Source organism: Zophobas morio, unplaced genomic scaffold (assembly GCF_036711695.1).
Source record: "Zophobas morio isolate AGI-343-1 ecotype UQ-CSIRO unplaced genomic scaffold, CSIRO_AGI_Zmor_V1 ptg000024l, whole genome shotgun sequence".
NCBI classification, from domain to species: domain Eukaryota; kingdom Metazoa; phylum Arthropoda; class Insecta; order Coleoptera; family Tenebrionidae; genus Zophobas; species Zophobas morio.
Genome location: NW_026972129.1, coordinates 6,583,700 through 6,603,600, shown reverse-complemented (window position 1 = coordinate 6,603,600; position 19,901 = coordinate 6,583,700). Strand labels below are relative to the sequence as shown.

The following is a 19,901-nucleotide window of genomic DNA, read 5'->3' as shown; positions in this document are numbered from 1 at the left end:
ATAACCCCTCGACAAATTTACCATTTAATTGAACCGAAATAAAGGGCCTGTTATCCCCATCCCTTTTCGAAAATGTAGGAGCGACTTCCCCCTTTTTAGGACTAATACTACTCTTATAAAATTGACGCACAAAATTAACCCATTTGTTCCAATCATCCCGAGTCTGAACAAAACTTTTTACTTTAGAATAGGTAGTACCGAAACGATTGCTCCGATCAGCGTTGACCTTGTGAAACTTTGGAAACGACGACCGGCCTAAAAATCGTGTTTCCGTTACTCGTTTCCCGAACGACATTTTGGACAAGATACTACAGTCACGTTTCGCAGACCACATTTGTAACAAAATTTCACGCGCTTGGCCACACAATTGCGGTAGCTATGATTTGGTTGTCGGCAATTCCAACAGATTAATAGGGTCTTCCGCGGATCTTCCTTGCCTTGTTTTACTTCACCCTCACCGAAAGGTTGTACATCTGCCCTCGACGGGACCACAAAATTAGAAATTTTCTCGTTACTGGATTTTTCCTTAAACGTATCCCGAACACGTTGTGTTTGTACACCAGCCAACTCGGCTTCCAACAAACACGACTGTCGACACGGAACCTTAGATCTCTGTCTCAAACTAAGCATCTGCTCGATTTTCTTACCGATCTTAATTAATTCATCTAACGTTTTTGCCTCCGCGATCTCTAAATGATTCAAATATGCTAAGCCCAAATTTTTTTGGATTACTTTGACTTTAGTGATTTCTAACGGAGCACGCGAAAGGCGCGAGAAAAGTGTTTCCATCACTGCTACGTAAATTGATATGGACTCGCCCTTGCTCTGCATTCTATTTTTAATATCATCCCATAAAATATCGTCACAATCACTAGGAAGAAATTCTTGCTTGATCGCGTTCACTAACGAATCCCAATCTACGTATTTATGTCTAACAGCTCGATACCATAATAACGCTTTTCCGCTAAACAAATCAACTGCTGAGTTATACAAATCATCCTTAGTGGCATGTCGGGCCTGACACAACTCGTCAACACGTTCAAGAAATTGATTAACCCCTACACCTTGGGCTTCACCGCTAAACGAAATCCCCCACTTGTAAATTGGTACTAATTTAGTATTGACAACTAGTGGAAGCGAAGGAACTACTGACGGAAAAATAACGGGAGCAACCGGAGGAGACACTTGCGGCGATGCGGTGGTCTCTACCTTATCATACAATTCGGCCTCGAGTAGCGCACACGTTGCATGAGATTCGTTACGGAACTCCACCATTTCTTTAGCGTCGTTTTCGGAAAGATTGTCAGGAATTTTAATTCTAAGAACCCGAAGAGTCGCATGAGCAATTCGCGTTCGCAACCGTTTAAATAAAGCATCTTGAGGAGAACCTTCAAATTCCGGCATCAACTGTTTAATACTATCAATCGTACTATTAATTGATTCAACTTCCTGCTCGTAATCAAACTGCGGGTCTTTATACGCCAAAATTAGTTCTAGTGGTCGACCGATGTCTTTATCAACCGAACGCTGCAACAACCTCCGTTTATCATCACTACCACGCTTGGTTACAATTCCCCTTATACGCAACTCATAATCGAGCTCACCTGCTAGTAAATACCTTGCCTTAAAAGTGTCGTCCATAATAATATCACCAATGTGAAATGGTTACAAGACATCCAAAGCCAAAACATACAAATTCGAGATGTACAAAGTCAGGATGACCAAGTCAGGATAACAAAGTCAGGATGACAAAGTCTAAAATGCAGAGTAATTAGAATTACGTTCACACGATATCATCAACAAAATGTCTGTCACCACCTATTTCATTACTTGGGCTGCTAATTGCCACACCACCGTACCATACCTCAACAAACTCCTATGACCTTATAGAATTCCACAAGTAACGAAGTCGAACCAAGTCGTAAATCCACCTACCACTGTCAATACCGCATCTGGCCCCACGTTACGGCGCCATTTTTTGTATAACCTCTTATCTTCTTTTTACGCCGGTGCTACTTTCGGAGAGCGGGTTCTTCTCGTGGTGGTTGCACTTACCTTGGATTCAACTTCGTTGCTAAACTCTTCCTAACCAAAAATAATAGGGCGCCACTCAGTCGTTATGGTGGAAAGGAGGGTTGGGGGGACTGAGACCACCCAACTTCACCAATGCTCTTTTTATTTATATAAAATAAATTAAATGGACTAATTACACTATAAAAAAAAAACTATGACTTGAAATCAAAAAAATGTGGTGGGCAGGAGTTCGGTTGGTTGTAGCGTTTAGCAGTCCTTGCACGCGGTTAATTCACCTCCAGGTTGGCGGTTCGACAGACTTACCAGGATGACAGGATGACACCTCTCCTTGACACTAACTTCTCACCCCTTCGTGAACAACGACACCCCAAAACTTCCGTGTCTTTTTCTCTCGACCTTCTCTCGTCGCCGTCTCAAAACCGAAAAAGCCACGCTCTTCTCGAACCTTCCATCTCCTACCCCCCTACTCTCTAAATGCGCGCGCTATTTAAATCGTGGTAACATTTTCATGTTACATGTTAATGCTGTGAACACGGACGAAAATGAATATTTTTCCGAAAAAGACCGAAAACAGGGTAAGTACAACTTCAGTTTTAATTTATCGGATTCCGTGATTCGTTTGGTCGACAATGTTTACATTTTGGATAAATTTTCGAAACGATTGAAGTTGGTGGGTCAAAGCTATACATTTTCGCGATATAATTAAATAAAATTTAAACATAATTAATAGAATTCATAATGTTCAAATATGATAACTATCAATATATGTATGATAATTAAACCGAAATCCATCTTCCTAAGAACACGAGGTTAACAAAAACAAATTAGTTAGTTTAAACATTGTTAAATTAACCCCGAAAATGTACAATTTCTGATCTAAAATATGAAAAATAATTTTTGCAATCTCATCGTGACGTACGATGACGTCACTGTCACGTGAGCTACCTGATAAAAGGTCAATTTTTCCATCCTCTGTGTTTAGTTTTGATTCCGGTCTGGTAGCAGCAACACTGGAGCTCTGTTTTGGCTTAAAAGTAGCACGTGTTCGCGAATTTCTAATTTATTGTTAATAAATATTAGCGAAAATGTTTTGTGTTACGTGCTGTGAACACGAAGGAAAGTGGATTTTTTCCAAAAATACCCGATTTTTTTTTAAATATGTTGTTAATAACATGCATTCGGGACTGATAAAGTACGGCTTTGGAATATACAAAGTGCAGCGTTCATAATTCACAAAATACCGTATGCATCATTTTTAAAGTACGGCGTCCAAATTTACAAAATACGGTGTCCTTCACCCATGCTATCAAACCCTAGTCCTCTCTTTTAATGGCAAGACGCACTCCAGACCTCCTCGTATTGTTTGGTTCTTGCTGGGCAACAGCAAAGAGCGAGCAGAGTCATCGCTCTTTGTTGGCAAACGTGGAGAAATTTGTATATTGTAACTTTTGTAATTGAAGCATTTTGTACTGTATATTGTATGTGTTACTAACTTAACTTGGGTCTTGCCAATTTAGCTCCAGTGGTGCAAATGCTTTGTTTTCACGGTGCATTTGCTTGGGTTTTAATTTTGCAACAGTGCATTCTTTGGTTCCGAGACTGAATTCTCCATGTCGTCAGACGCTCTGGCCTGGGGGGGGGGCTCTGTTGGCCCTTAGACGCTGGGTCATCATCCTAAACGGATGAGGTTCATCATCCTAAACGGATGAGGTCAGTCGGCCCTGTATCTATGCGGCTGCGTTCTCCCTTGGGCGTGTGAGCGCTGCGACCTATAGATTTCGTTTCGAGTTCCATCGGTGTGCTTGCTTGGGTATTAATTTTGCAACAGTGCATTCTTTGGTTCCGGGTTTGAATTCTCTATGTCGTCAGACGCTTTGGCCTGGGGGGGTTCTTTTGGCCCTTAGACGCTGGGTTGCATCGTTCTTTGAGAATGAGGTAAGACGACCTTGGATTTATATTTAGATTTCGTCCCGAGTTCCATCGGTGTGCTTGCTTGGGTTTTCATTTTGCAACATTCTCAATTTTTGGTGCAATTTCTTCCGGTGGTGTATTGGGTACTAACTTTGCATTTGTATTGTATCTGAATTGTATCTGTATCTGTAGTGTATTCTGTATTGTAGCTAGATTGTAGGTATGTACCTGTATTGTATTTCCGTTGTATTGTACTGTATAACGTTCTATCCCTCATTAACAATTCCTAGCCCTCTCCTTTCCTAGCGAGATCTGCTCCAGACCTTCCCGTGGTTCTTGCTGAGCATCAACTATCGAAGACAGAAAATTCAAATTCAAAACCAACAAAGTTTCACAAAAATCATGAAAATCGCTCGTTGGTGGCCAACGTGGAGCAAAAGAGACTTTTGTAACTCAACTAACTTTGTTAACTCTATATTCTTAAGGAAAAAAAATATATTACATTTAATTTATCATTTATAAGGACAAATAGTCATTTGCCACGCCGATGCTCATTTTTAGATTAAATGCTCACAAAACGCATAAATGTTCAATTTGTGTCCGGGGAGATACAATGTTTGCAAGTAGATACACAGTACATCGGGTAGATGCTCAGGTATATAAGAGTAATAATGAAATAGGTACTTCGTACTTCGAATATGAGTATCTACTCAGTTTTATTCATACCGTCCAATGTCTCGCTTCAATGTTTGATTGATTATGATGTTGATTATGAGCACAACGCTGATCAACTTCCGTATCCGAATTACCCTTGAAATAAATCATCGCGATTTGCACCTTAGGTAGTTCGTCGCACATTTGATTGACTTCGTAGACTTATGTCAGCTTGTCGTCTTCTCGGCATTGTAATGAACTTGATAAAACGACACAGAATTATTTTCACAGTCAATCAAATCTGTAAATTTTGTCTTGAGAATTTTCAAATACTGAAAACTTCAAATCAAATCCTCGAATAACGGTAAAGTTTGAGGTTTTGTCGAAACCAACAAAGTGAACATAGGTAAATAGAATGGCAGATCAAAATTAATAAGAAACTTTCGCAATGCGTAACTGAATTCACTTTAACGAACACTTTTCTTGAAATAAACGACGTTTATTTTCAAACGTCATATAACTGACACTTATATGACGGTCTTACCGGGGTTTAAGTCTCATGTCTATGACAGCGTTTTTGAGCGGCGTATAAATAAAACTTATACTCCGCCGGAGTATAACTAAAATACTTATACTCCGCCGGAGCATAAATAAAATATTACATGACAATCAAAAATCTGAAGTGAATAAATTTATTATGAATGTTGGATATATTTATTATTGTCAAATTAAACTTTAATTACATCAAGCATTGAGTATGTACAATCAATGCATTAAAGTACAGGCAAATCAAAAAACTATTTATTAAAATTAAGAGTGCAGTTATATAACGTACTATTTTGAAAAATCCACTTTTACCGGCACTTGAATTATCTTCAAAAACTGGTATAGGCCCAACGACATTTCGGACCAGCGATGGGTTACATAAGTTGGGTTTGAGGTCGTTTGGACAATCAAATTTTTCGCAGATGTTTTACTATCAGGAATTTTGACGTAAATTATGGAACCATGATCTTCAATATCTTGCACTTTCATTTTTACTAGTTCGTCACATCTGCAAGCTCCGGAAATTCCAAATAATAGCACAATCTGAAAAAAATGTTTTTTCTTAGATGGGTAAAATACTTTTTGATCCACTTACTTTAGTTCCCAAATATTTTTCATCCGGTGTTTTTGCTAAGAAGGTAAGAAATTGATGCTTTGTTAGAACGGCCGACTTCTTAGCTTGATAATTTTCCCGCTGATGCTTTTTCAGAAAAGCACGAAGATTCAAATATTTTGAAATGTCCACTTTTTCTCTAATATGAAGTAGGGATCTCACCATTGAGTAATGGCTCCATAATGAAGAACTCTTCATTTTCTTATCATTTGCCAGTTCAACAAAAAAACTCAACACTGCATTCTCTGAATACTTCTTGATATTTCTTTCTTTACAATACTTTAAAAATCTTGCGTATGACGCTTCGTATATGGAGGCTGATTTTCTAGGTAGAAGGCTTTCTACCGCCGCTTGTGCTCCAGCTACGACGTCTGGTGGCGTGGAGGCTATTTCCACGTCCTCGTCGCTCATAATAATTTTTAAATAGCTTCAAAAACGCAAAGATAAACCAAAAATTTTTTTTTGGCTTGTTTATTATTTTCATAACCGTGTTGTCAACCATAGTAACCATGGTAAGTCAATACAAGGCTACTTAATAATTTCAGATTATTTTTTTAATGAAGCAACAAGATAGGAAATAATCGTTTCAAAAGAAGATTAATCGTTTGAAAATAAAATATTGTATTTCATTCGGAGTTTAAGTGACTTTATGTGACTCGTATGGACTTAATTCGCCTCGCTATCGCTCGGCGTTTAATCGTCCATACTCCGTCACATAAAGTATCACTTAAACTCCTAATAAAATAAATATCTATTTTTGTTACGAAAAAACAAACAACGACTTGAAATGCAATAATACTTTTCACAATCGCACGGAAGAAATAGTTTTGTGTGACACGTCAGTCAGGCGACAGGTCCGTCAGGAATGGCCAACTATTCAAATTAATTCGCGTGGCGATTCCCGTGCAGAATTTTTAAATTTTTGTTTATCTTTTAGCCGTCTCATTTTTTATAAATATTCTTACATATAAACCTTCTCCTGACGATAAGGAACACGTAAAAAAAAGAATCGTCCAATTCGGTGCGGTCGTTCTCAAGTTATGGGCGTACATACATTTCGGCGATTCATTTTTATTAATATAGATAGATTGTATGATTCTATATAGGTATAGCTGCTTTCAAAATAAGAGAGTAAAACTACGTGGAAAACTGACTTGACATTTAGGATATCATAATAGCGCCATAAGCTTAATCCATTATACCTGGTAGAAGCTGTCAATCATTCCTATTGGCCCACCTACCGCTTAGGGTTGGAAAACCCTCAAAGTCAAGTCAGTTTTCCAGGTAGTTTTACTCTCTTATTTTGAAAGCAGCTATAAATATATAAATATAGGTAGTCTCTTTCTAAAAAGCGAACTATTTAGTCAAAAAGTTCAATAAGTAAGCAAACGTATATAGCACCTAGATTTCCTATAATGCAGATCCTAAAAAATGTTATCTCTAAATTCGAATTTTAAAATTTATAATGAGTCGGATGTTGCTGTAAGGTGTTCGTTCATATTCCATGCAAATCGTAAACAACAATTACGCGCTTGAATCTTCTTAAATTAAGGCTTAATGAAACTAAAAATTACGCTCTCATGTGAAGCCCATTTTATTTTTAAGAGTAGACTATCTTTAAGTTGGTAAGTTTAAAGTAACACCATTTTCGTTAATCCGTTTGCCACCCACCAGTCCGAAGCATGTTCAAGTATTCTGTACAGGAAGATGATTTTAGTGTTTATCTATCTAGGATAAGAACATGTATCATTTAATTTAATATTTCTAGTTTTTGCGAAACAGGCGGATCAGCGGAAAGGCTATCCTCGAGAAAAATGAAATTTACCAGCAATACCATGAAATCGGCTCGGGAAACTGACGGAAGTTTGTCGGTGGCGGACTCTACCTTATCAAGGTCGGTGTGAGAGCCGTCGTGAGTGACTATATGTCTATGATGCTTCAACGACTTATGGCAAAACACTTTTCGGGGTTGAATTGGATGTTGACGGTCCGCAGACAACGGAAAATCTCTAGCATGCATATCAGGTGTTCCTACAATTAAATATGCAGAACGAAATTTAGGAAAAGCACTTGGAAATCGTGATGGACAGAAATCGCCGACGATGTTGTTAACGGCATACAACCGAAGCGCCGTGAGTCAAGAGGTAAGCAGATAATGCAAAATTTTGAAAATAACCGCACGTCCTATGTACTTACTTTTACTTCTCAAGAACCACGAGAAAAGACATTAACATACTGGTTCCGACAGTCGAGGGTAGGTACTATCGATACCACCAACGACATGGAATGGCTGTTTTTGAATATCTTGTCTTAAATTTAGAGCTTAGCTTTTTTTAACTTTTATTATTTTCCTCATTGGCTATTGACCCATAAAAGTACTTTCCATTCGATGTGTTTCGTTCTACAATATCCTGTTAATGAAGCTTAGCACATACTTATGTTCTTATGTATATGGTGGAAGCAGTCCAAGGTGGAATCGCAAAATTACCATCCCAACTCGGAAGCCAGAGAGTATGCGACGGAAACATAGTGTTGCAGTCGAGGAGGAGAGTTTCGCATATGCCTCTTAGGGTGTGGCGTACATACGTTGGTGTCGTACCTTGGAACCGTCTAGTGCCGCTTAGCCGTTCGGGACGAAAATAACACCTTCGCGTCACGGGGTTAACACGTCAACTTCCTCATCACAAAGAAAGGGTTGGGATCACATTTATCGGAGACACAGTTCTCCATACTTTCGTGAGCGGCGGCAAAAAGTATAAAAATGATGCCAACACAAACCAAAGGAAAAAATGTAAAACCAAAAACTTTTTTCACAAACACTCCACAAAAATAACAGTTTGCCTCCAGAATCCCCCCCGGTGCGTTCTCGGAGTTAGTATTGATAGGGACGAGCAGTTTTCAGAGTATCGGTACCAGTGGTCCACGGTGACTGCTGATGGCAGAGGTTCAACAATACCACTTGTCTTGTTACAATGTGAATACTACCACACCACAAATAATGAAACACATATTTCAGGTTTTTTCGAGATTCCACCCTTAAGAAGTTGAAGGAGCGTGACAAGGTTTGTATGAGAAAAAATATTTATGGTGATTTTTACTTGAAACTTTGTATTAATGCTCTTCAACACATTTTTTACTTGAAACTTAATAATAATGCTCTTCAATACAACGAATCGTCTACGCGAACGAAGCCGCGGGCGAAAAGCTAGTTAGATATATACGATTTGTCCCCGTTTTTAAATGCAATAGAAATACAAACACGTTTTCATTTATTTGGAGATGTACTAGTACTAGTAGTCTAGCAAGCACAAGTCTAGATTCCCGCACAAAAAAGGGTAACCCTAATTTACAGTAGATCATTTTCATAAACCTTAGGAAAATTGAAAGGAACAATGTTATTTAAATAATGTAAATATGAAATAAAATATTATGTGGAAATGTACTGGAAAAGAAATCAACAAAAGCATTCACTGCGGAATGAGGGCCATCTATGTACTTAACGTCATGATGAATTCACCAGGAACACTTGAACTGCCAGGCTTGTTATTTAAATATTTCCATCTATCAGCGGAATTATTCGTAATATTGTTTCCCATCATATAAAATAAGATTTATAACCCAGTAAGATTTCAGTTTTAATTATACATAATATTAATTACTGAAGTCATAACAGAATACTGCGGAAGGCTACTTTGAAACCACTTTTTTCTGTAATACTTATCAATTCTTTGCATTCATAAGAGTGACCCGATTTCTAGAGTAAACCATCATGTGGGATATTTAGATGTAAAATTCGCTTTTTGCTTCCCAAGCGTAAGCTAAGGAAGACTTGGTAGCGAATTCAATAGTGACTCGCTACTTTTATGATTTCTCGACGTTTTATGACCCCTAAAATACGGAAATATAGGTCTTCGTTCCCATCTGTCTGTCTGCAGCTTGTCATCTGCCGTCTATCCGCATCTGTGTCGATTTTTGTTAGACAGATAGTTTTCTAAACTACCGGATTCATTGTTGTCAAATTTTGTATGTATATTTGGAATATCGTACAGATGATAAACCGCTGACCAAAATTTGTTTGATCACACCCACCACTGATGCGATGACGTCATCTCCAAAATTTACAAAAATATTTATTCAAATTTTATAAAAATAACATACTCCTTCACTTGTAGTTTATAAATCCGTGTTGAGTTTTTACCCTAGGCATCTAGACTTTTGTAAAAAAAATCTAAATTGTATAACAACATTTTACATTTTAACTTTGAAATTGCAAAACCGTATGTTCTGAACCCTTGCAAATATTTTAAGGTTGTCGGAAACATGGTAAAATATGATAAGTCTATACAAGTGATTTATTATTCCATTCATGTTTTCTAAAATTGCTTATATAGGTGACCCAAAAAAAATTATAGATGCGTCGATTTATTTTATTGATCAAATCAGAAACTGCAAAACCGAGTGCTTTGAAATCTTGCAGACCTTTTAAAGTTATCTCAAGCATGATAAATTTGTAAATAAAATGTGTTTGTTCTTACAAAAATGTTGATGATGTCATCACAAAATTTTTTATAACGGACTCATTTGAAACATACGCGTAGGACGCTTCTTTACAATTACTTTGACATTACATACATATGTATCTATAGTTTAACTTATAGAAGTTTTCATAAAAAATATAATAAAATTCGCAAAATCAAATTTTGTAATATTTTTTATGTACTTTAAATAACCTTCGACCAATTTTTTAGGTACAAATTCATCTAATATAATACAATATACTTAGGATCAAAAAAGTTTTGCAGCGTTGTCAATGTTATTGTCATAACTTTCTAAAAGTGTCCAATGTTACAAAGTGTCTGATATTATGCTACAAGAAGGGGTGAAGCACTTAGAAAAAAGCAAAACAATATTTAATGGGGGACGATATTTATCCTCTGTAGCGAGTAAAGAAAATATTGAATAATTAAGATTCATAGTAGATAAAACTAAATCTTTAACTTCTTGTCACAATTTTTAACATTATTATATTGAATAATATTAAGAATGTTAAAAAACTAATGCAAACAGTAGGCTTTATTTGAGCAGATAACAGCATCATTAATATTAACAATAATAATAAACTGTTAATCAATAAGAAATAGTTTCAGAACCAGTAGCGGCTCGTGGTCTTTTCGTTAGGGGAGGCAACATTTGCGTTTCGTCTTTTGTTAAAAGACAAATTGTTTATCCGTTTTTATGAAAACAATACAAATAACTCTAAGTCAGTTATACAGGGTTAGTCACGAGAGAATTACTTCTGAAAATTATTTTTACGCAACCCAAAATACTAATACCCTGTACCACTTGATATTATCTAAATTTAAAATGAAATGCCTAATCCATGATTGCTTTGACTTTGGCAGTGTCACTTTGACGTTAATTAATTTTTAACATTTTTTTTCATCGTTGACTCGTCTGTAGAGCCCCATTGGATCGACGACATACAGTCAGATCAATTTGGGCTATACTGAAACCGTAAGTGCTCTACCAATGTTGTTCCCCGCTAATGTGCATGTGTTAATTCGCCATCTCTGCGTCACCTAGAGCCTCTTCGAAGTGCAAATCTGCAACCTCTGGACTTCTTCGGCCATCCATTTACAAAAAAGCCGTCGCATCCCCCCAAAATGCCCAACAGTTTCAACAGATTAGTAGTTAAATGATTTACTTACTTGTTTGAGTTTGTGTTGTAACCTTTGAATAAAATCCCGTAAAAGGAATTTTTAGAAATAATTTTCTCGTGATTAATCGGTTGCAAAAGATCAAGAGGCACACTGACAAATTTATTAGCGGCGCCGGAGGAGATTTCCGACTGGCTGCGGTACCGCCATGGACACTCGCGTAACCTCCTTTTCCACAATTGTCAAAATGAGATTGCCAAACTCAAAGCAATCATGGATTAAGCATTTCATTTTAAATTCAGTTAGTATCAAATGGTACATGGTATTCGTATTTTGGGTTGCGTAAAAATAATTTTCAGAAGTAATTCTCTCGTGACTAACCCTGTATATCTCTATATAGGTACATACACTTCTGGAATAAAAAACATTTAATTGCTTCACACAAACCAACGAGAAGGTGGATTTGCTTTATTAGCATTAAATATTAATTCATATGATCTAAGGCTGTTTTAAATACAGGGTGTTATTGAAAGGTACGTACAATAAAATTGACACTTCTTCGCAAAGTCTAAGAAGTCTGAAAAACTTATTTTGTGTTATCAAAATTGTAAGGGGAAAATTAACCCTTATCCAACCTTTTTAGACGCTACTGAGAGATAAATTAGGTAAAATTAATTTATTTTAGTAAATCCTAGCAACTGTAACAATAAAACTTTTGTCAAGACTAAATGTTGCTATAGAAACGAGAGATGATCTTTTTATCAGAGGCGTACAACGAATTTGGACAGAAATTTTAATAATTTTTATCTCTAAAAGGAGAACACTTTTACCTGAACTTTTTTTAACTTTTAGCACCCATACTTCGAGACCAATTGCCGATTTTATTTTGTACGTACCTTTCAATAACACGCTGTATATTACTCAATTAATTAATAAAGTTCTGCTCAAATCTGGATGAGAGGTTCCTAAATCTTTCGTCGTAAGAAAACCGTGCTTAAATATTTAAACTTTATAAGAAATTCTACCATGTCGTTAGAGAATTAGAGATTCTTATGTTCCTATCAGCATTGCAAAACTGACATTTCCATTGTCCTAATATTTTCAAGTTAACTTAAAAGTTTTAATACATAACCTTGGCAATGCACATACAGTCAACACCTTTTCTCGCGTCTAATTAATGCACAACTAAATGCACACTAAATGCATTCAGCATCCCTCTTCAGCATTGTGCAGTTTCACCGTGAGATTAAAAAATTCGATCTGATTGGCTTAAGGATGGCAGGCGTTGGTGCCTCCGCTGGCGCTTTGATAAAGCACTGCTGACTATTGTCTTTCTCAAAAACATATTAGCACTACTGACTAATCATGCTGAAGATATCTGTCTGTCTGAGGCATGCCTCCGTCTGAAGCTGGCCTACATGGTGATGATCAGCGCTTATTCTTATCGAAAGCGCGTACTTCAAAATATGTTACCAAGACGCGTTATAATAAATCACAGTGTGCTATTAAAAGTTATTTTATATCTTTAAAATATATTTGAAGTTGACAGATATTAAAACAAAAACTAAGTCATCAGTCGTCTGCCTCCCCTGACGAGCCACCGAAATAAATGTTTCCAAATTATCAATAGAAATATCAGGAACTATATATAAAGTACACCTAAAATCGCATTTAACACAGCAATAAAACACCTGCCTACATAATAGAACGTCAGTAGGCTGGAGGTACGAGATTATTGAACGCAAAGTTGTCTAGGGGGATCACTTTAATTGTATGTATTGCCAGAACACCACCACCTCTGGAGCTGCCCACCCGCGAAATTTGCAGAAACCAATTCATTATTAAATAGTGCTGTTAATCAATGCTTCACTTAGCAAAATGACATCAACATGAGAGTTACACAAGTTACAGAAGAAATCATCAATTTTAAAGTTAAGACCCCTAACGTTTTCATAAAAAATTGAAAATAACATAAATGCATAAAATGAAAATGATAAATAATAAGACTAATTTCAAATTTTTATTTACAAAAAGTAGGTAGGTTTTGCTTTTACCTTCTAAATCTCTCTGTCTTGTATACACTGCACAATTTTTGCGTAAATTACGTTAACCTTTTTTCATAATACCTAACTGTTAAATAGGCATAACATTATTATTTTCTATACCGTTAAGTCAGCTATAACGACCACGGCCGTTAAAACATTTAACAGGATCTGTTAAATAATATCAACAACAGGTTTAGTTACATTTTATTGAAAAGCTAAACTGACAGTATTTAAACATTAAACATTAGTTGCTTGAGCTCTTCTCGTCGATATGCCCTATATATATCCCAAACAATAATATCACCTTTTTTAATACGAACACATTATCAGGAGCTTCCAAAAAAATCAAGTTACTTGCTCTTCGTTCAAAACAGCCACCTTCTTCGGCTTGTAGTTTTTAGATTTTCTCTTTAGCAAAGTAAATAATTTTCCATATCTAAAAAGAAACACTTGAAATCATGACCGTTAATTTGTGACACTTACCCGGAAGTATCGACATTTTTATGTAGTTTTAGACATGTTTTCAACATAGACAGTTTGCTCAACAAACTATTTGGAACGAATTTAGAAGACAAATCTGACCAATATGGTAACAAAATTTCTTCCTTGCTTTTTCGCCATGAAATAAAATCTTCGTATTCTTTTTGATATCTTGAGCCAGTCTTTATTGGTACTAGAAATTGACTCGCTACCTTAGCTCCATCATGTATATCGTCGGGAGCTGCAACCTAAGTTAATCTTTCAAACAAAAACAAAACCAAGAAAAAGAAAAATTCACGAAAGCATAACCGATTAAACACTAGAGAATATGTTCAAAATTCCTGCCTTGTGCATGTGTGTTAGTTGTCATATACATTCCGCCCTCACTGCCTTTAAAATATTATCACAAAAATATATGATGCTTTTGTAATGCTAGATTCGGCATATAACTCTAATATAGTTATTGTGGGTGATTTCCATATTCCCGAGTTTTTTGCACATGCCGATGGCCTGGTAAGTGGTAAAGGTCTTGCGCTTGCTTCTCTTATGGACACTCTCAATATAAAACAATGCAATAATATTGTTAACAAAAATAATCGATCATTAGATCTGGTTCTAACTAATACATCCTGTTATGTGCTAAAATCAGGTAGAGGAAGATCCAGTACATCCTTTTTTAATTGTATCCATATTAGTCAAAACTTCGTCAGATAATTTTTTACATGCGGTTACCAATGAAACATCTTACAACTTCCACAAAGCTAATTATGTTGGTCTTTATCAGGACATTTTAAATATCGATTGGTCCTTCGATCGGAATTGCTGTGATGCGAATGCTGCTTGTCATCTGTTTTATGATGTTTTGTATGAGCTTTTTGATAAGCATGTCCCAAAATATAAAAGAAAGAAGTACGCCTACTCTATTTGGTGGTTCAAATAATTTAATAACCCCAGTAGCAAGCAATATTTTTCTAATATTTATATAAGATTGATATAATATTAAATGTTGATTAGATATTACAAATATTTATATAATATTCATTTTATATTTATAAATTTATATATGAATTTCAACATATATTACATATTTATGAAATGTCTTTTTATCAAGATACCGAACAACAAAAATGAAAAAAAAGTACCATGTTGGGACAACTTGTAGGTAATTTATGTCATAGGGTTTTTATCGGAGCAATATTAAAAATTGATTTGAAAAAATACCACCTATTGTGAAATTGACACTATTCGAAATATCGTGTTGCACACTATTAATTGCTCATTAAAAAGTAATATTTTTTTTATTTTTGCGAACAAAAAATAATAATTTTATTCATCATTTTTGTAAAACTTACTTAAATTTGCGCTTGCTCTGCTGGAACGCGTTTGCGCAATGTGCAACATATACATATTTTCTGTTGTTGGTGGTTCAAAAAGTATTTTCTGTAAGTTCATGGTGTTTGTTCTATTGTGAATTGTGATTATCGGTACTGCGATAAATTCAGAATAGTGTAGTAAATACCGTTTTGTCAAGAAAACAGTACTAATTCTACATAACCTCACTTCTACAAGCAATGCAGAAAATGCAATTTCTCAACACGTAAGTATATTTAAGAGGTTTAATATTCCTGAATATAAGCACATTATGAATGTAGAAACAAAATGATGAATGTCCGGGCGCAACCAAAAAAAAGAAGAAATCCAGTTAGAAATTGCGGGAGATACGCAGAAATTGAATGAATTGGTAAGCATTTATTATTCTTATTATTAACTCCTAGTATTTATAAACTAGTTAGTTTCAGACTGATAATAATGTTTATTTTCCAGGAAGAGAAGATGTAAAAAAACATGTAGGTACCTATGCAATTTTGAAGAAATTATTAATAATGAACCAAATTGCTTTCAAGTTTTCAGGGCAAGGAAAAAATAAGCTCTCTTTTAGTGAACTCACAATTAACAAGGCTACAATATGTAGAGTTATGTGATTTTTTAAAAATTACGAAATTTGTAAGTTAATTTAATTGTAGGTACCACACGGAAACGTCACAAAAACGCCACAACTGCTGAAATTTAAAAAATGGTAGGACCTCATTAAGCGCAGACAATAGCAAGAGTGAATTCTCATCGAAAAAAACATGAGGTATGATTTTTTTTATTTTAATTAATTATATCGCTTTTCAATGAATCGGTTATAGAGCAAATAATTATTAAATAAATATTTCTGTATAACGATTGAAATGTAGCAGAACATTGTTATTTCCATTGACAATGTATTTTTATTTCATTGTAAGTTGGCAGTGTATTTTTATGTTTAAAAAATTTATATTGTGTTTCACATCAGGTGATTTTTTAAATTTCTGCCCATGAAGCTTATGCCAGCAGTTTCAGTTTCACTGCTGACATAAGCAGTGAAACTGAAAAAAAAGCAGAAATTAAAAAAAAATCACCCGGTACAAATTTTCAACGAATTGGTTCTAGGACAAATAATTTTTAAATGTATAAATATTGCCGCAACGTTTCAAATACACTGTTATTTCCAGTGACAATGTATTTTTGTATTTAATAAATATTATATTGTATTCCATACAAGTTTTTTTTATATCCATACCCCCTTTCATATGAAGAACATTTATTAAATGTTCTGAACTAAATAAGTATTAAACATTGAAAATAAATATATATTCAATATTTAAAACCAATATTGATTTTTTAAAAAAAAATCTGTCGTTACCCATATTATTTAAATGTTAGAACTTCAATATTGATTACATATAAAATGTTACTGGGGAATATTTTTTTATGTTTTAAACAAATTTAAATATGTACTTGTCGTCTCACAAAATTTTGTGGAACGAACGTACATGAAATGTTTCTGCGAGTAATTCCTATCGCCCCGCCTTGACTAGCGTCTCGGCTCCGCAATACCACTCATACTTGCAAACATACTTACATTTTCCGGACTTGTATCCCAAATAGCTATTGCTTTTACTACGTAATTAAGGAAATAGTAAGATGTTTTTATCACCTATGAACTTAATTTAAACCAAACGGCATCGCCTCTGATCCTCTGTTGTATAAGCCAACCGATCCCGAAGTAGTACGAAAAGGATCATAAATGGCTCTTCCGTGGAGCTTTTTTGCCAGCAAATCTTTAACACTGGTGCAATGAGGCATCCCCCTGGAATTATGGAATTGAATGCAAAAAATTTTACTCGTAGGTAATATATAAAACTTTGCTATATAACATTTTTTCGAAAACCCTATTTTTGACCTTTTTTCTCCCTTCATTTTGACGAATCGTTCGATTATTACTTAAAATCATCAAGACAAATTCACTTTCGTTGACACAGTAACACCAACACATTTGTTATGATATCAGCGTAAGTCCACAGAGACAATCGTTTTGCAGACCCATATTTTACCACGTGCAAGATGCGCTACCACACCTGCATCAATACCAGCATAAGCACTCCAATTCTGCAGTTTTCCTCCGTATATAAGGAATCAAAACTAATTTATTTTCAGGTCAGAGTTTCCGACCATCAAGTTCAGAAGCCGCCGCCATGAAAATCATTTAAGTCCGTCATAATTGCGCTCTCCCAATAAGTTGTATTTCTTTAACTGAATAATGGTGAAGTATTTAGAATTAAGTGATATACATGTGAATAATCATAATCAATAATAATCAGTACTCCAATCATAAATAATAATCAGTGTCAGAATAAGAATTGTGAATAAAAATTAAAGTTCTTTTTAAAAACAAGTTTATTTAACCAAGAAATTTAACTCATTTTTGTCACTTATGTACAACACAAAAATGTTGGTTAAACGCAAATCTTAAGATCTTAAGGAAAAATGGATTGGGAGAAATGATCCGTGTTTGTAGCCCCCTCGTTCCCCTGGCTTAATTCATGTGATATAATATATAAAACACGAAACAACTAGTATACTCGCATAGTAAAGCTATGTACTTTGATTTTTTTTAGGTGTTTTACTTGTACATTACAAAGCTTGCAAGATAAGTACCTACAACAATAATTGTAAACATGCACCACTATCGTTGTGCCTTCCTTCCTTAAAACTTTATATTAGACCTATACATTAAACTTTATAGGTACTTATTTAATTTTACAGTGTAGTATTATCATCAGCAAAACGCCTGCAAAACACAATTTCCGTGCATTATACTGAACCTACAACAAATCATTTTCGATACTTTCTTTATATTTATTACACTTATATTTATTATTAACATGAGTCCCTATGCAAAAGGCGTACATAGTATTGTGTTGAACGGAAATTAAGCGAATGTACACATATAGATCATACATTTTGTAGAATGGATTTAAACAGAACCTGAAATTAGGCGAGGCTTGTTGCTGGGTGACGTTCTGCATATAAATGTACATGTTCGAAATTTTACTTCATGAAGCAACAAGCGTCATCGTACAGCCTAAAGTAAGTGCACAACGACGAGCGTCTGAAATTTCCAGCCAACCAAAAATTTTGCTCTGTGGTAGTTGATAGGTACTTACCGCTTTAGCGTAATTGCTGAAACCTGTCGAGGAGTGACGAATGTGGATAACTGCGGTCTAGATTAGATATACGTCGTCGCATTTAAAAGCAAGGTATTTTAAATAGCGCCGCCGTGTTGTATTAAGAGGGATGTCAACGCAGACAGTTTTCTAATTTGTTCTCAACGTAACACGTGGCGAAACTTTCTTTATCAACAATAAATGAATGAGTAGAAGTTCATCAGTCAATTACAACACGGTTAATAGGAGGGATTTTGAGCGGAAGTTGTCCTGTATATGTTTTTAAATGCCGTTTCGACTTCGGGTACTAGCTCCTTCATGGAATACGCTTTCCCTTCGGCCTGGTATTCAAGAGACGTGAATGACGCGTATATAACGTACCTTGCCCCGAGTAGATGTAGTTCATGAACCTTATAATTTAATGTAATCTGTGATTTGGACTCCCCATAGTCTTGGGTTTTGTTCTTATTAAATCTGCCGCGACACCATCTTAATAATTTGAAAATTAGGTACCATCCAGTTACTTTATTTAATTTAGATGCTTTGTATGTTGAAATTTGTAGTACTACTTTAACATTTGTATCGATTTGTAACATTTGATTTCCTATTTGAAAGCTGGAAAGGTTTTTACAGGTGAGAAGTATGTTCTTTCTATCTTATTCCAGCAGCCTTTCCCTTTCTAGAATAGAGGAATAAACAATACCTCCTTCATACTTTGTACTTTGATTTATGGGCCCGTTTTCCAACCTTGGGGTTCACCACTTTACATTTGAATGCACTCTGCCATTAAAAACAACACACACGCAACCATGATCACACGACGCAGGATTCCATATTGTTGACGATCACAGTTTATAGCTAAATTTTGAATTTTTCGCGGGTTTTATACGGCAAATGCAAAACTTCGCTTACGCTCGGGAAGTATTGCAACAAAGTTCATTCAGGGGCCAACTAATTTCACGTTTTCTCGACGTTTCACGACCCCAAATGTACGAAATTTCTGTCTATCACCGTATAGACTGTTGGAGTTTCTGTTAGACAGATAATCTCTGAAACTTCTGGACTGTTTGGTGCAAGATTTTGTACTTTAGAAATACGTTTCCGCCAATCTGTCGTCCATCGGTCTGTGTCGATTTTTTATTACATACAATCTCAGAACAATTGTCAAATTTTATATGTATTAGGAATATCGTCTACAAGGTAAAACACTAACCAAAATTTATGTGATCATTGTAAATGCTATTTAAATTGTGTAATATTTTACAGTTTATCTTAAAAACTAGGAAACCTAATGCTGTGAAACCTTGCAAACGTTTTAAACTTGATGAGCCCAAAATTTTGCTGGACAAATCTTTTCTAAAACGTGCAAAACATTTTAATAAGTCTGTACTTGTAGATTATCAATGCAATGCATTCATATTTTTTAGAA

General features: G+C 35.3%; 1 protein-coding gene and 1 long non-coding RNA gene across 3 annotated transcripts; one reads left to right on the top strand and one right to left on the bottom strand.

Moving 5' to 3' along the window:
• Positions 1-13,716: 13,716 nt before the first annotated feature.
• On the bottom strand, positions 13,717-19,049 carry LOC135135572 (uncharacterized). Its single transcript, XM_064064670.1, has 5 exons — positions 19,042-19,049; positions 18,781-18,961; positions 18,473-18,529; positions 13,944-14,188; positions 13,717-13,896 (listed from the first exon to the last, which is right to left on the bottom strand). Exons 1-5 carry the CDS (start codon positions 19,047-19,049, stop codon positions 13,806-13,808), a joined length of 582 nt encoding a protein of 193 aa, XP_063920740.1. The 3' UTR covers positions 13,717-13,805.
• Positions 15,211-16,526, top strand: LOC135135101 (uncharacterized). Of its 2 annotated transcripts, none has more exons than XR_010281440.1 (5): positions 15,211-15,537; positions 15,593-15,681; positions 15,765-15,787; positions 15,845-15,913; positions 15,965-16,526. It is a non-coding gene; the product is annotated as an uncharacterized LOC135135101 (long non-coding RNA). The 2 variants fall into 2 exon arrangements; XR_010281439.1 differs by having other exon boundaries at positions 15,223-15,537; positions 15,845-15,908; positions 15,965-16,523.
• Positions 19,050-19,901: the final 852 nt, after the last annotated feature.